This window comes from Nesoenas mayeri (genome assembly GCF_963082525.1).
Source record: "Nesoenas mayeri genome assembly, chromosome: Z".
Lineage (NCBI taxonomy): Eukaryota > Metazoa > Chordata > Aves > Columbiformes > Columbidae > Nesoenas > Nesoenas mayeri.
In genome coordinates, this window is record NC_137542.1 from 62,365,389 (window position 1) to 62,383,119 (window position 17,731).

Here is a 17,731-nt window from a genome sequence, read left to right on the forward strand (position 1 = left end):
ATTTGTAAATCTGTGAAGGTCTCTTGGCATTTCTGTATCGCTCTCTCTGTCTTCCTAAATTCACTCTTTGATGCAGGACTTGATGCTGGCAAATTTACCACAGGTTTAAAAACCTTTTCTATTGCATCTTTTTTCTTATAGATATCAGCTGTTTCAGAATATTTGTGGTAATAGAGCTCTCAGTTCTAAATTTTACATAAGTATTTATTACAAAGATCTAGGAGCAGCTAGCGTTTGAGGAGAATTACTATGTGATCTTGCTAAATGGAAAATCCAAATTACAATAATAAATGCAGGGCAATTTAGAAGTGGGTATATATTATTCTATTTTGTGTTTAACTTAGATATGTCTGTATTCTCCAAATGAATCTGATTTATATAGCTTGTTTTTCACTTGTCATGCTTTTTCTTTTCCTTTTTTTTTCATTTTTGGACATAAGATGTTTCAAGTCTTGTACCTGGAGATGCCTTATTTTATTTGCAGCCAAACCAAATAGGTAAAAAAATAGTGAAGGAGTAAGGAGAATATTAGAAATGCAAGATTATATTGGGGGAGAATGAGAATATGTATGGGGTTTAAGGATTTTTACATCTAAATTGCATGTGTAACCTAATAAGCATGCTAAAGAGGAAATAGCCGGTATTATACTGCTATGTAGAAGACAATTCATTGCTACACATCTTTACTCAATTACACTCTGCTATTTTGCATTGTCTGTTACATTTGTATATGTCCATTTTCTTCCTGATGGCATAAGGAGGGGGGAACAGACAGTTTATTGAATATTCATGGACGTGAAGGTTATCTAGTGGTAGCGGCACAACCTCGAAAGCTGGATTTATCCGCATGCTGCGCATGATACGCTCAGCCTTGCTAGGCTCAATTCCCTTCCCTCCTGAGCTGGGGAATCCTCCCGTGAGGTAATTCCCCAGAGCAGCAGCTGAGTTAGAGGTTGATGTTGTGATTGACAATTTGGAAGCAGTGGATAAAAATGAAATTGCCAAACTACTCTTTGCTTCTCTGGTTAAATATTTTTACTAATCTTCAGGCCTCAGGATTTTATAGCCTGTTTACATCACACCGCCATGAAAAGTCCAGTTTCTGCAGCAGGAATTCTTCATGAGTGAGACCTATACTGTTGGGACATCTGTATCCAAATTTGTTTTTAATAATCAGTAGCAAAACTCCCCTTGCCTTAGTTGAGAATAGAACTAGACTGGTAGCTAACATACCTTGTTACCCACCACTGTAATTTTTCCAATTTCATTTGCTTCTATTATTAAAAATGCGTACAGTTATTTCATTGTATGAGTTAGTTAACCCAGATTAATTGCTGCTCTGTGCTCTGATGAGGGTTTTCTTAGATTCTCATGTTTCATATATTAAAGGTGGCATGTGATAGTTATACCCGGATATTAATCAGAATTATTACGAAGGTGTTTTTAAAATAGCCAGTTAAAACTGCTTTAAGTATAAACACTATTTCCATCCCCATGGACGTGTTTTAAAATAATTTTGTTACTCTTTTTTTAAGTGTATACCTGATTCACATTAAAAACAAGAAGAACAACAACAAAAAACCCCTTGGTTAAGTAAACAAATTGTTTATCCAATTTTATTAAGATTTATATATCCAACTTGTCTTCCTAACAAGCAAGATGCTAATTCTTTAAATGGTTGGACATTTACTATTTTCTGGCCCTTGACTACCACGAGCAATCATATTTGATGCCCCTTAATTAGAACACCCTTTTTTCTTTCCAGGTTCTTTTCCACCTCAGCAATCGAGACAATACATTTGCTTACCATGCTGCTCTCCTAAGTGTTCTTTTGCATGTAAATTAATCTTGATTCAGTTTACACTGTCATGCTGAGTGGTACAAATTGCCTATAACAATAAAACAGCATGAGTTAAAAATAAAGGGGGGTGAAAAGGCGAATTGAATGTGTGCCTTACTTGATAGGATGTTACTTTGCTTTATGCCAATACATTAGTCGACGATAATGAATCTTCTGTTCTGAAAAGCATGGTTTAGTTGATTTTTTTAATTTTACTTCAATGGAGCAGTACCTTGTCTTTTATAGAACAAGTTAGACAAACCATTAATGACAAGAGTGTTAAGGTTAAATATGAAGCAATGCATTCACTTCTCTGAGTGCTATCCATCTTTCCATTTACAGGAGCTTGACAAAAGTACTGGCTTTGTACAACATTTCCTTTAATTATATGCTGCGGGAAACAGGCTTTTAACATAAACATAGTTGCATTCATTTATTCAGCATTTGCTCTTCAATAGAGCTTAATGGAGAAGGTTTAAATCCTAAATGAGTACACACATCTCTCAGCAGTGTTATGTCAGTCCCTGTGCTCTGCTTAAAAGCAGTTTTAGTCTGTGTATGTAGTTTTTAAAGCTTTTGCCTAGTACTGAAGTTAAACAATTTGAAACAGAATGTTCTATTCCAAAGAATAAAGCTGATCTTTATAGAAGTTGTATGCTTATTTTTGTTCTCTTCAGGCACAGATCATGTTCAAAAATATCCCATTATTCACTTATGAGCTGTTCAGTTTTTACTTTGTTATTTCTTATTTTGTGACAGCAGCTAATGCACATTATAGTGCATTAAAATGTTAGATTTATTTTTTTAATTGCTCTATTAAGCATCTTTGTCCCATTTGCTCTGGATTAGAACTGTATGTGCAGCCCTAAAATATTAGGCTTTTGAGACTCTTGCATTGTTTTCATTGTTAATGTTATTGTGGATTTCAGATGCTTCATGTTTCTGCCTAAAGTACTGTGCTCCATTGTTCTTCTGTGTTTTCAGCTTCTGAACATAGGGTAAAAATACACAATGTAAAGTTGTAGCTACTGTTGGGTTTTAATCAACACAAATGTCCAGCAAATCATTCTTCTAAACAATGGATGTTGATAGAAAAGTGGGGGTTTTGTTAAAATGTCCTTGAACATTTCCTTCATTACTTTTTTTTTCATATGTTGAGATACAATCTTGACATTTCTGTTCTGTCTTGTAGTGATATTCAAATTATTTTAGTCAAATAGTTTATTGTGGCATGGATGGATACTAACTGAATTTTGCCGTTTTTGATCTGATGACTTTGTCTTCAAGAACTAAATTGGACCAATGAGTGTCTGAATTTCAAGATTAGTTTTAGCAATTGGATATGAAATTATAATGAAATGCAGTGGTTTTATGATTGAAAGATTGGAAGATGTCTTTATATGCAAGCTGCACTTTTCCAAATCAGTCTTATTTAATATTTCATTTCTGTGTTTACATTCTTCTTTCAGGTTAGGCTTCTTTTGAAGAAGAACCATCTTGGTTTCACAGTTGCATTAGTATCACATGTCGTTGTTCAGTTACTAGTAATTTGTTTCTGATAATAAGGCATTGCAAGTTAAACTAGTGTAATTATGTATTTTCTTATAAAATGGTTTTCTTGATGAATGATTTAACTTTTAATGCAAATGTGGGGTTTTTGTTTACAAGTCTCCTATTTTGGTTTTGTGCTTAATAAATGAGCAAATCTTAAAGTATTCATAATGAAATATTTAATGTTTCAGGGATGCTGACAGGAATGAATGAGACATCTGCTACAATAGCTGTTGCTCCGCAGAACTCTACTAGACCTGTAATAATTGAGAGGATAGTGAAAGCAGCGAACCTGGGTGTAGTCCCTTCTGGTCACGATAACATACTCAGGTAAGATTACATGTCATTCATAGTGGAACCATCTTTTAATACAAATCCATTAGTTAAAAATTCATCAACATTTGATAATACTAGGAAAAATTTTGTTATCCGCACCTCTAATGGATAAGCTACCCAATTATACTATAACATTGAATGTTAAACAGATATGAACTTGAGCCTCAGCTCACAACTTTACTGTAAACAGTTAGGAGGGGTTGTCCTTCCGTGGTTTTGTTTTAAAGGGAAAAGGTAGCCTTTTAAGGCACAATACTTTCAAGAGCATCTATATGATTTTGACTTCTGCTTCTGTTTCCAAAAGCAAGTGGCCGTATTCAAGTTTATCATTTGTGAGGAGCAGCTTGGTTTTCCCTCATTCATTTTTGACCTATGATATCCAGCTAGCTAAACCTAGAACTCGAGCTTTTTGGTGTTTTTGTTTAGTTTAGTTTTCTTTTGTTTTTTCAGTTGGATGAAAATCTTTTTAAAGGCAGGTTGAACATTACATTGGACATACCCTTGTCCTTCCTATATATATATGTACAAGATAAAACAGTGATCAGCCAAGAAAGTCTTTGTCCCTGTCTAAATTCCAAGTGTTACTTGTAGATCAATCCATTTCACCCAAAAGCTGTGGTACAGAATGTCAGTAGAACTGATATGATTGTTGGTTAATGACAACTTTTAATGTGATTGACTTAAAATATTTAGTCCTATGAAGCTGTATGGCTTCTCACTTGTGGCAGGAAGAAACAGGAAGATTGCCATGTGTGCTGAACTCAGTGAACACAAATAGCAACAGCAAGACAAGCTCTTAACCTGGTCTTGAAATAAGAAAATTCGTACATCTTTACTAACATCTACTAAAACTGTTCCAGAATGTGAATTATGTCTTTTGCCCCCTGAGTTTTGCTATTTATTTTAAAGCAAGGAACAATGTTTTTCTTTGAAATTTTGCTGACAGAAATGGCTGTTTGGAATGGTGACAATCCTGTAGGCTACACAGGCATAATAACCGAATGTTTCTCTTTGTTGGAATAAGTCGTCTTTGCATCGCTGGGCATTTGTATTGCATTGCATTAACATTAACCCAGCTGAATTTTCCTACGTATTTGATACGGTCAAGGATAAAATTCTGTTTCACCATAAAAACATGGTACAGCTAGTGCAATGGCACTGGAATGATTGTCACTATTGACAATTGCTCCTCCAGGAAGGAGTCCTCATTTGTTGCATCCCTGATGGATCTGTACAGCCTGCATTCTCAACCTGAATTCAAAGACTAGGTGACTTGAGTGTCAGTAAAGGGAGGCTGAACTATCTGCAGTATGTAGGTATTTGTAGGTGTTCTCCATCTTTACCCTATCCATCACATGAGACTTATCACATGGGGGTGGATTGTTTTGTGACTGAGTCTCAAAAAGGCTCCCTAAAATAATACCTTAGTTCCTAGCTCAGCCACAGGTTTCCTGATTGCAGATGTTTCTAATTTGACCTTGCATTCACTCACACTTTTTTTTTTTTTTTTAAAAATGAGGTTTTCCACAAAACGGAGTCTATGACCAACAGAAAATATGTACTTCCTGTTGGATACACTCCTTCTGAGACCATGGTTGAAGGCATGTTCTGGTTGGGCTGAAGTATTCAGAGTGCTTTAGAGCATCCTGAAATCTTTTCTTTTTTGATTCAAAATAGAATGTATTCAGTCTGCCACGCTAGTTACAGAATAGTTTGCATTTATAATGTACATCAGGCAAAAAAAAATGTTGGTAACAACTTAAATGGCCTACCAGAAATGCCCAGCAATGATAAGCATTTAGAAAATAGCTCTTCATTTGCGTCACCGTAAGTAACTGGAGTTTACAGATACTATGTAGTCATAATTGCACCTAGTTTTTACTGAGAACAGGAATGGGAACATTAACTAATTGATACTGTGATTAACCTGTTCATCTTTTAAATAGCACTACATTATCATTAAAGTAAATCCTAGGTTTAGATGAATGAATATTTGAGATAGAGATTAGATAATGAATACTTTCAAAACTGTGAAACAAATGACTAAAATATTTATAAGTATACATACATTTGGATTAAATCTATTCTGCCGTGAGGGTAAACAAAAATAGAATCTTTTATTCCAAAAGCTCATGGGTGCAAGAAGTGTGCCATGTTTTGTTTATGTGATGCATATAGCATTTCAGGATGATAAAATGAACAGTCACCTTTTAGCTTGATAAAACAGTTATTGATACAATAAAAGTATGTTAAAAGTTGTGGGTTTTTTTTCCATTTCTGTAGTATTGTCATTTGTCTTGTTTGCTTCATTGCAAGTGGGATTTGGGGAAAAAATATATACAGCTCATCATGCGAATCTGTGAGGACTGCTTGAGTTTACTTCTTGGAACTGCTTGTACGTACCCTTTTACACAGGAAAAGAAGCACTGTTTTTAAACTGACGTTCTGCGCTGTGCAGCATTAATTATATTAACCTCTTAGTTGGTCACCCCCAACTTGAGTATTACTACTTAATGACGGCTAATGCCAAGAAATCTTTATTGCCCCGTAATGCAATACACTCATTCAAAATGAAATTGTGTGGTTTAATACAAGCGTATCTAATGGACATGAACAGGTGGGTTTTTCTTGTTTTGATTTGGTTTGTTCTTTTTAAGTCTAGCCATATTTGCATTCACAACAAAGGTGTTGTCATGCTAGTGGGACCCAATTACTGCTCCTAAAATTGATAACCCTATTTAGGATTGTATTTCTGCACCAAGTAAAAAAACTTAAAGCAAATATAATGAAGATTTGAAAGTAAATACTTGAAACAAAAAAAATATGTATCAGAACACAAAGATGCAGATTCATATTCATATATTTGAATTTATTTGAATCACTTTAAAAAATAATTTTGCTGTACTATTTTACTTCCTTAAGTGTAGTTACCTACCCTTCACATGAGTTTATACAAGCTATTAGATTACTGGACCTTGTAAGGCTTCATATGATGCATTCTCTTGTTCTTAATAGAATTTTACAATTTTATGTATTGATCTCTCTTTCTTTTGTTATTTTGATTTCAAGGGCTTCTGTTAGAAACAAGAATGTGAAATGCATTTCAAAAGGGAAATTTTTTTGAGTAGGAAATACAATGTCTCCTTAAATATTAAAACTTCAGAAGAAAGATGTTATTTTTATTAAAAATGTTATTTCACAAAAATGATTAGGGTAATTGTTGCAATATACCTAGCTCTTTCAATGTTTTGAGGACTGTTGTTTGTTAAAAATACTTTAAGAAAGGAAGGGTTGGAAGTCAAGTGAGGAGTGCTTAGATGTTGGCAAAGTGATTTCAAAAAGAATCAGCCAAGGCACCAAGCTTCTGTCTTGTGATTCAGGACATATCTGTGGGCATCATTTGAATATCTAAGGACAAAAGACATTGAAAAAAAAGTACTTCTTCCTGCATGGAGTTAAATCTCCCATCTTTAAGATAAGAGGATGCATAACTGGGAACATTTATTCCCCTGAAGTTGCTTCTTCAGTGGACTATCACTTCAGCTCCCTATTTCTACTTGGCCAAAAATTTCGAGTCTTTATATATCAAAAATAAATTCTAGGCTGTTCTTTTCTATTTCAAAATGTGATAAGATAAAGATACTATTCAACTCAAGATTTTCTGTAATTTTCTTTTTAACCAATGTGAGCTTTATTTATCCAGAAATGCCCTTCATACTAGCATTACTTTCAAGACATGTAGTTTATTTCTCTCAGATTAACAGTCTAAAAGTTCCTCAGGTCTCTTCCTCCTTTATTCATTTTCAGCTCCATAACCTCCTACCATGAGGTAATCTTCATTTTCTTCACTTTGAATACAGCAAAAGACAACAGATGGTGATAGAACAAAAAGACTAGTTGCAGATTTCATTTTAATCTTAGAAAGACTTAAATGCTCTAATGATCCTCTTGAAAGTGTCAAAATATTGTCTACAGTTACATAAGGCCCTCTGCATGAAGGAGAGGCATTTCAGAGTTAATTGGCTTAGAAATAAAAGAATGGAAATACACACAGAAAGCATTTCTTTCCACAAAATATGGTGCAAAAGCTTTTAATGTGTTGGCAGTGGCATACAGCAGAAAAGTGCATTCAGAGCTGGAATCACAAACTGGATTTGCTTCTTCACTCTTTCACTTTGTTTTGTGCTTGTGTGATTCCATTGACGTCAGAATATAATATGTAATGGGATGGAGAATCAGGCTGTCTTGAAATGCCTATCTCTCCCCTTTCCACTTCCCGAAGCATTTCTTAAGTGGGATGCACAGTACTCCAGTAGATTGTTTCCCTCAGTGACCATGACTGTACAAAATGATGCAAGGTAGAGCACCTTTTCGTTCTCAAAGACTTTACTTGCACATTGCCCAGTCAGTCAATGAAATAAAAAATCTGAACCCATCAGTGTGGATATGAAGAACAAATTTTAGTCAACCTCAGCCTGTCTGTTGAACTAGTCTGTTGCTGCTCTTGTATTTTGGAAGGACTCCACCATTAGTAACAGGAAGTAGTGCATTAGAAAGTGAGCATGGTGTCATCTTCATATCTCTATTGTGCAGTTCATCAGGATGGCCTTAACCATTGACCTGCACTCTGAGACACATGACAACCTTAATTTCAGTCCTTTAAATTGAGATGGTCAAGTCTATAATTTCAACAACACAATACAGGACATCCTGACATTCTGGAGAAAATCAAACCTCAGCTTCTCTCAACACTGGAGCCTTAATCTGCTTTGGAACAGCCATTTCATGTTTTGAAATTACAAGTTTAATATCTATCTCCATTAAAATAATGAAAGTGGTCATTCTAATAGCCATCTCTTCCTTCTGGAGATCATCAGAACTTGCAGAGGATGCATTCTCATCTCTTAGCGTGTTGCCATAGTAGGCACCTGAATTAGCAGCAAACAGGCTAGCTTTTAAACAAGAAGCAGAAACCAGCACTTCTGCTCGTTGCTAGAGCCGGTCTAACTAGCTCAAGGATAGCATTGAATGCAGTGACTATGCTGCCTCTGGCACCTATATTATTAAGGACACTTGACTATACTGTATAGATATGCAAGTTTGTTCAGTGCTTGCTGTGAGTAGTACATCATTGTTTAACATAGCCATGACCTATATGGTTTTGTGGATAGGCAAGTGTTGAACAAGATACAAAATCTCTTCCACCTGTCTTTTGGAGGCTTGCAGTATTATCTTTTAGCAAAATCAAAACCATACTATATAAATCATGTAATATGATGGCAAGCATGCTGCAATGGATGAGCATTGAAATGCTGAAGAACGTTAAAGCAACTAAACCCAATATAGAAGCTTGCATTAAATGATTAAAAAACAGAAATCCAAGGATCAACACTTGTTTTTCACTAGCCTTTATTCCTTACCCCATGCATCAGCCTGACAGTCTGGTTGTATTCACCCCTTTTTATCATTTTGCAACCTGTCATGTCCCATTTATAGTATATTGGCAGACTGATTCTCAAAGGAAAGAGGGTTTTGTTTACAGACAATTTTGATTATCAGAGAATGACGTGCTTAGTAATCAGTTATCCTCCCCACATCTTTTCAAACCAGCAACACTTAATGTGGGGAGAAAAGGTATGTGATCATGTATGTATGCAGGTAGGTTTGTGTTGAACAAAACCCCACTTAAAGAGATCCACCTGGAAAATTTCTATGTGTATGTCATCTTCCAATTTGTACTAAATTTGGAAGAATTTACAGGCAGAAAGTTGGTGCTCAGACCCCATCAGCTTAACATAACTAACAACTGCTTCTGCTTCCAGCATGTCAGAAAGGAAGGTCTATCACCCATATATTGAAGATAAACGCAGTGTAGAAATTTCTGAGAAATATAAATTGTTTATAGTTATTCCACTAGAATCAAAATATATGTTCTAAGTGGCTGACAAACAAGTCTTACTAATTTTTTTTAAAGACCTTTTCTGCTCTCTGTGCACACAAAAATCTTTCCCAAGACTTTTTACTAAGCAATTGGCATGTCGGAGAGCTCAAATGAAGTGAAATCTACCTCTGCCAGTAGCTCCTTTGACGCAGTTATGTGGACTGTTCTGCTTCTGTGGTTCCTTAGCTGTGGGGCTCAGTCATCGTTTTCTACTCTCCTAGAGAGCTGCAATGGGTAGCTGAGTAAATAAACTTGTAATAGACATGCAGCCTTGATTTTGCTTCCTAATTTCTCAAGTAGGAATTAATTAGAGAGCTAAATACCCTAGGCAAAACAGTTTTGCTGGTAGCCTTTACCTGTAGGAGACAGAATTTTAAATGGAATAGTATATCCATGCCCACAGTATTTCAACCTCTGTTGTAGCCAGAAGTTGTAAACTCCTAATGTTTTCTTGATTTATGGTAGAGGTAATTCTATCTTAAAAAATAAACAAACAAAAACACACAAACCACAACAAACAAACAAAAACCTCAGCTAAGCGTTTTTATTTCTTTTGTCAGCCAGGACTGAAAGTCTTTCTGATTAGTTGCTGTTGTTAGGTAAATATTTTTATTCGTAGAGAAAATGATAACTGAAAGTTTTAAACGTGAAAGTACTTATTCGGTAGTTTCTACCAGATATTCCTTAATTTCTTAATCAAATCCTAAAGTTCAAAAGCCTTGACATTATCTCCCTGCTAACAAAAGGGCCCTCTATGTATTAGTACAGTTTTCATGTATTATGAGCATATGAAGATTTTGATTAACTGGTACAAAATACTTGATCAAGAGAATGCCTTTCTACAACATCATTTTAAGGCCCTTAACATTTTAAATGTATTATTATATTTAAGAAGCTTGCTTGTGGATTGCAAAATTTAAAAATAACTTGAATAAATTAAATTTGAGCTTAACGTTAAAAGTATATGAGTGAGTCATTTTAGATATGAGGTTAATCAGAATAGATTGTTCTAGCCTAGCTTATTTGCTGTCCGCTAGAGGACAGCACTGCTTTTGTATCTGAATGCTGTAAAGTGAAAAATATGTGCAGCATTTTCTTTGAAAAACAAACAGGGACCTTCTGAGCCAGTTGTTTAAACAGAAAATATTTAACACTTTAAAAACTAACTGAACAGAAGAGTATCTGTGATTTGAAAGGTCTCTGAGCAAGTTTAATGTTTTAACATGTTTCTGTAAGGTAATTTGCTTTCTTGGAATTCAATAATTTTTCTACAGATTGAAATTTGTAACCTGTTTTAAAAATGGACTGTATGTAATTCTCAAATACTTAAATACCTGATTCTTTAAGAAAAATAAAAAGAATAGGCTAGAGGAGAAAACAAAGTAGATCAAGTATTACAATTGCAATTTTCTAGGTGTGAGGACCAAATATTTTGATTCAAGCTTTTAGCTTGTTGAAGTTTTGGGGAGGAGATATAAATACCTACATATTAATATGCTGAAATTTTTGACCTAAAGGTAAATTTGGAGGATGATTCAAAGTTCATGCAGCATCTTTTTGAACATGTGAAGTAGCAGTATGTACTGGATAAAAAATTCAGAAGACTCACTTGCATTCCTGCATTTTTGTAAGAGGTACAGTGCAACTGCTTACTGGCAACTGAGGACAAATGCAAAATCTATTTTGGTAATAGAACAAAAATGGTAAAAATATGGTACAGATTTGATTGCAAATTATTTTACAATTCTATTATTTTATAAAACCCCAAAATAATTAATATTGGAAATAATTATATTATGGTAATGAACTCGGTATTCTGAACAGTTTATTCTACAGTAGTGTAAAAATAGCATGAACTGTACTGGAAAAAAGAAAACGACATGTTATCATAATACGATTTTTAAGGTAAGTATTAATCAACTTTTCTAATTAATAACCAATGTTAAACATGTTTTTATTCTGAGAGGTTAAAATCACCAGGTTAAGACAAAGATCCTTCTTTTTGTGAGTATATTTCTGCTTATGTTTTACTGTTAAGCTTACTTTATCACCAGGTCAGAACTAATACATAGTAATGCTACTCCAAATACTTCTTTTTATTTTCTAAGGCTTACTCAGAGAATGAATACACGTAATTAGTAATGTAGCCAATTTTTAGATTAATTGTTAATTATAAAGTCGAAACTTTACATAGATAGAATTTATCACACTAAGTTGAAGATTCAGAGTACTGAAACTATAAATACTTTTATTGTCCAATTGAAACACTGTAAGGTACTTCATAGTTGTTCATTCTTATATTTACAAATTTAATACTAATTCACAGCACTATTTTTTTTCCCATTTGAATGTATTCATTGCATAACTGGATTACACATTTGTCAACTTTGGACTAATTATTTTTCTACAGCGAGGGCAGGGCATTGCATCTTCTGATCGTCTTTCTTACTAATAGGATTCTGTGTGCTTCAGCTGGCAGTAATTGAAGGCTTCATGTACAAGATTTAAAGAAAGGGTGGAGAAAAAAAAAAGTTTTAGCCTCCATGGGCCATTGTCACTATTTCTGGTAACCAGTTGAACAGAAAAAGAAAATTTAGCTTGAATAGAAAAATCAAAGAGGAGGAAGAACGCCTGACAGGAGAAAACATATGTTTTAGTGCTGTCGAATTACGCGTAACAAACCCTGCCTTGCTGTAAACAAATGTCCCGATAGCGAGTGTTCAGGTGTAAATTTACTTTCTCAAATGTTAAATTTTAAAGAGCAGATTTTGAATGAGTTGCTCTGTTGCTGTCTATTCACTGGTGTGGAATTTTCATAACCTTTCCCCATAAAAATGGTTTTCCTGTATGTTGCAGCTATCTTCTGTCTACAAATAAAGGGAAAATAACTGCTGGTCTTTAGTTAGGCTAGTCATCATTACAGAGCCAGCGTTTGGCAAATGCTGTCACATTGTAGAATCCGATACTCTGTGTTTACCCTTTATATCAATTACAAATCAAATATTTCTGTGTGATAATCATTAACAAATCTTATTTTCATGGAAAGTGATCAAGAATATGTACTTGATTTTTAACTCTTGAAAGACTAAATGAATTTCTAAAAATGTACAGTACTTTATTGATGTTGATTTAGAATTTGATTCTTAATGCATATTTCCTTACCTACTGACTAGTACTATATTTATACAAAAACAATCTATAAACACCTTGTGGTTTTTTGCATGTCACTTAGCTTCAGAATATTTAACATTCTTTTTAAAGAAAAAAAATACATATTTGGAAAAAAATACACAAATATCTCACATTGTTCTGTTTCTAATCTGTCTTTTTTTTTTTTTTTAAAATGGGAAAAGTATTAACAGCTGCAAATCTTCCTGAATGTTTTTGTATGATGTGAAATCAGGTTTAGAATTAATATTATCACAGAAAGAAAACTGGAAAATAACTGCACTGTAGTAGAAACAGCCTTCTTGAAACTATTGGTAAATATTTGGTTCTCTTTTCTGCATGGTATTCTCATTCACTTACTTTTTTTTCTTATTCACTGATGCATCCTTTGTTGCAACAGAAATATAATATGCTCATAATATAAGGGCTTATGTTAAGAGTTGTCCATAGGACAAATTCTTTATTTTGGACCCGCAAACAATCAATTTACAAGCTAGATTTTAATGTACTACTGTGCAGTTTCTAAGCCTTATTTCCCTCTATGGATTCTGATTGGTTTTATTGTCAGTTGTTTTTTTTTTTTTTTTTAACTTTAATTCAAATTCTAACCTTTGTGGCAATATCAACTTAAAGAAAAAATAAAAAAAAATTACTGACCTTGTGGGGAAGATAAGTTTCTTGCAAATAATAAATACCTGCTATATAGAGTGATTAATTTTTGCTGCTGAAATATTTTTTTTTAATAGCTTTCTAGTCTAGTTGAGCACAAACACACATTTTGGAAAATCCACCTGGGCTTCTGGCAAGTGTAAGCATATAAATGCAATAACTTGTGCTTAGTCAAAAAAAGCACAATTAACCAAATCCTTCAAAAACAGTATATTTAAAACATCTAAATAACTATCAAATCAGTGGTACTGCTAGTGTCTTCTAACCAAAAGTCAACTGCTTCATCCTTTTAGAGCTGTATTCAGTTTCACAGATCATGTAAGTGTATTTATGCTGTAACTCTCTTTAGAAATGAAATTATCTTTCCTATTTTAAGGAACATATTTCAATTTCCGAAGTTCAAAAGCAGTGGTAAACCCATTGTGTGGTTCTTCTATACACCCTTTTTTAATAGTGAAATAAGTCATCCTGTTCCAATTCTTTATTCACTAAGCGATTCCAGATCAGTGACCATTGATACAAACCGATTAGACACTGCTACTTATGCATACTAACACATTGTGTAACATTATCTGAGTATCAAACCCTTTGCATCTTGCAAACCACATACAGACTCACATATTATTGATTTTACATGGTTTTTTTCAGAGGTATGGAAAAGTACTATTGATCCCTGTGTGATTTTGCAAATCTACATGTAAAAATATCAGTGCAAAACTGGTCTCTGATGCTGTGGGCCACCTTGGCTTTCATAGAACGTTGACTTTGTATCACTTTCAGGTTTGAATAAAAGAGAGTAAAATCAAGCCTTGGGGCTATGAAACACAGCAGGAGTGCCAACTACCAACCTATTTATGTGCACACTCAGACATAATCTGCTTCTGTGTTGTCCCAAGACACAACTGTTAAGTAAATAAAGTGACTAATAAGACTATTGTTTCTATAATTATCCCCCTGTCAAAATCAAGAAGAGAAATAGTGATCTTCTACATTGCAGTGCAAATAGATGAAATAATTGATAAACCTAGCTAAGTAGATATTTTTATAGTAGTAGTAGTACCGTTGGTTTAGAACATCCTATTAAGGGGAGAGGTCTTTGAATGTATCTGTAATCTGGACAAAAGAAATAGATTGACCTGTGATGGGTGACATTAGAGAAGTGCCCCATGTTTCCTTAATTAGTATAATGTGTTACGAGATTTTTATATGCTTATTTTAAAAAAAAAGAAAAAAAAAAGAAAAAAAAAAAGAGACAGAAATTACTTCTCGTTTAAAGAGAACCTGCTTCCTGCTTAAGTGGCTAATATTTTAATTAAGTCTGGAGTGAACTTTTTTGAGTATCTCCTGATAAACTCCTTCCTTTATGTTGATGGTAATTAAACAGATCCCCACGGGCTCGGGTAGGCGCTTTGCAAGGCCCATGCTAATTGTCAGACATGAGACACTGACCAGTTGGTTTGCTCTTGAATAGCCGACAGCGTGCTGTCAGCCCAGCAGTTTGATTTTTCTGTATTGTGAGCTGTTGTCAGGGCTAACTGGGTCCTATTGTGGCTGAAGATGTTGCGCAAATTGAGGCAGATGGCTCTGATTCAGACACGTGTCATTCAGAAAGAGGAGAGGAGATTGGCCCTGCAAAGTGGGGTCAGACTGGGTCACAGACCTGCTCTGCACTTGTTAGTGTTTTCAAAAGCCCATGTGCAGCAACTTTGTTGTTGTCAAGTAACCAAGGCGGGCGGGGGAGGGACGGACAAAAAAAGAGGGGGGCAAAAAAAGCGTGGTGTGCGCCTTGTGGAAGGTGGAGGACGAGGCTGTTGCCATCCTCTTCTGCTGCCATCCTCTGCCTTTCCGTCTCTTGGGCCTGGCTGTGCAGAATGAATTAACAGGATTGACAGAAGTTCATTGTGCCTAAAATGGCTTTTCAGTCAATTGTGGTGCTTAAAAGGCTAGTTTTGCTTTTAATTCCATGTAATTAGTGGGTTCTTCATGTCTTGGAATTTAGTAATGGTGCATGAGTCCTAACTTTTGTTTATCTGATGGGTTGGGTTTGGTTTTTAATTTGCTTCGTAGAATTTTTAATAATTATAAAATATTTAGAGATATTTGCCACATATTTATGATTACATTTTCTGGAGATAAATTCACAGATGGAATGATTTGGTGTCTTACTGTTACCATCATTTCAAGTGATTGTGTTGGATTTTTATAACTTTGACTATTTTTAGTTTGAATTAATTCCTGAGATGGCAGGAGGATGCACTTTTCTGAAAGTACAACCATTTGGCTTTTTGGAAGTGTTCTACTACATTTAGTTGCATTTTCTTTGGGGCACCAAATAATGATAGTTATCCATGGAAAACTCCATATAGCTGAATTCGAGTTGCTAGTGTGCACAAGTATTGTAGGTGAACTGAAGAATTAGAATTTACATTAAAAATTTATTTAAATAGATTTTAGTTTGTATTATTAAATACACAGTTTTGCATTATGCTTTTTATCCTTCATAAATGCAAAAATATTTACACAATGCTGAACAAATTCTTTTCTGAGGAATTTATGGAGGTTTTTATGGTTTATCCCCTGAAATGTATAAATGAAATTCGAGGCATTTTATTATATTTGAGCTCATTTAACTTTCACAGGAAGAAATATTAGCAGTCTTTGACCTGAAGATTCTCAGTGATTTTTCTTTTTTCTTTTTTATTTTTCTTCCCCCCTCCAGGTTTGCAGCTAAAACTGTGCACAGTGGGTCACTGGTACTCGTCACAGTGGAGATGAAGGAGAGCTCTACAGCACAGCTCATCATAAACACCGAGAAAACCGTGATTGGTTCTGTTCTGCTGCGGGAGCTGAAGCCTGTCCTGTCCCAGGGGTAACCTGCTTACATCTGGACTTCAGAATCTGGCACACAACAAAAGTGCCTGGCATCCACTACTGCTGCCTTTCATTTATAATAATAGCCCTTCCATCTGGCAGTGGGGGAAGAATACACTCTTGACATTCTTGTCTTCTGCTTTAGAATGCTAGTGTGTATCTATCATGTGTGCAAGTTGTTTCCTTTTATTCTGCTTGCTAACCAAAGAACATATATTTTACTGTCACTTATCTGCGCTTTAAAATGTATTTCCCATTTGATTTACCCTAGTCCTTCCCTCTCTGCTCCCTTCTCCCGCTACCTTTCTTCCCCATCGGTTTTCCCCACTGTAGTGGACAAATACTAGATAATAAAGTTCAAGGGAAATCACACTGCTTGAAAACTGAATTAAAATGGCAGGTAGGTTCCAGCAGCATATACAAAAACCATGTGGTTCAGAGAGGTTTTTCTGCATAAGTGTGAAAATACAATAAGTACAGCAAAATGATGTTTGCTTTCTGTAAATGATTGTAGACTGAACTTGTCTATTAACATTGTTCCACCTACTGCCAGTTTCTCAAATATTTCTGTTAAGATGCCAATAAAGTAGTGCTAAGAGCAGAGGCTCCCTCTTTCTTGTTTTGGTGGAGAACTGGGAACAACAATTACCTGTATTGTATAGAACTAGTTAATTAAAGTAAATACTAAAAATGCTGAACACTACATATGCATCAGCAGGCTGTTCTTGTGAAAGTAACCAGCATTTGTGTTCCTCCTGCTATGCAGTTACATTTTTTTACATAAGCTACATAAAGAAAGCCAGTAACTGCCTATTTTCAAATTGGCCCATTCATAAAATACTGACTGAATTATTAGAAATTAGTATTATATTAAATACTGATTATTAGACTATAGTGGCAAATACTGTTGTCTAGCTTAGTAAATTATTCAGATCTTTTCTTCAAATTTCTTTTGTAAACTGAAATTAAAACGTCTCCCACCTCTGCATAAACGATGGCTCAAACAAAAAGAAATTCATCGCCACATCTACTGAACTAGGCTGGGAAGACCAACAGCCATACAACCTTTGTTGCATACAGTTTTCTGCCTGTAGCCTGGGTGTTACCAGTTTTGACCTTCCCTTCACATCCTGGTTACATGGTAGGGCTGAAGATGCAGAGCTCTGTCATTTCATTTCAGTTCTCTTCACACCCAACATGGCTCATCCTGGGAACTCATGGCTCTGCTACAGATGTTTTTATGACACAGAGAAGGTATTTGGATAACTGTACCATTGCTCTGTGACCTTGACCCTCACATGGTCCTTTGATGCTGGCTCAGTGGTGCTGTTTTGGTTTAGCTTTCTGGATGACAG

The 17,731-nt window shown here is 34.9% G+C and overlaps 1 protein-coding gene across 1 annotated transcript in view; it reads left to right on the forward strand.

Moving 5' to 3' along the window:
- The window catches only part of AP3B1 (adaptor related protein complex 3 subunit beta 1), a 153,965-nt gene extending 137,154 nt beyond the window's left edge, over positions 1–16,811 (forward strand). Inside the window, exons 26-27 of the mRNA XM_080362158.1 lie at positions 3,583–3,721; positions 16,225–16,811. Coding sequence (XP_080218284.1) covers positions 3,583–3,721; positions 16,225–16,378 — 293 coding nt within the window. The 3' untranslated portion in view covers positions 16,379–16,811. The remainder of the gene's footprint in view (positions 1–3,582; positions 3,722–16,224) is intronic.
- Positions 16,812–17,731: the final 920 nt, after the last annotated feature.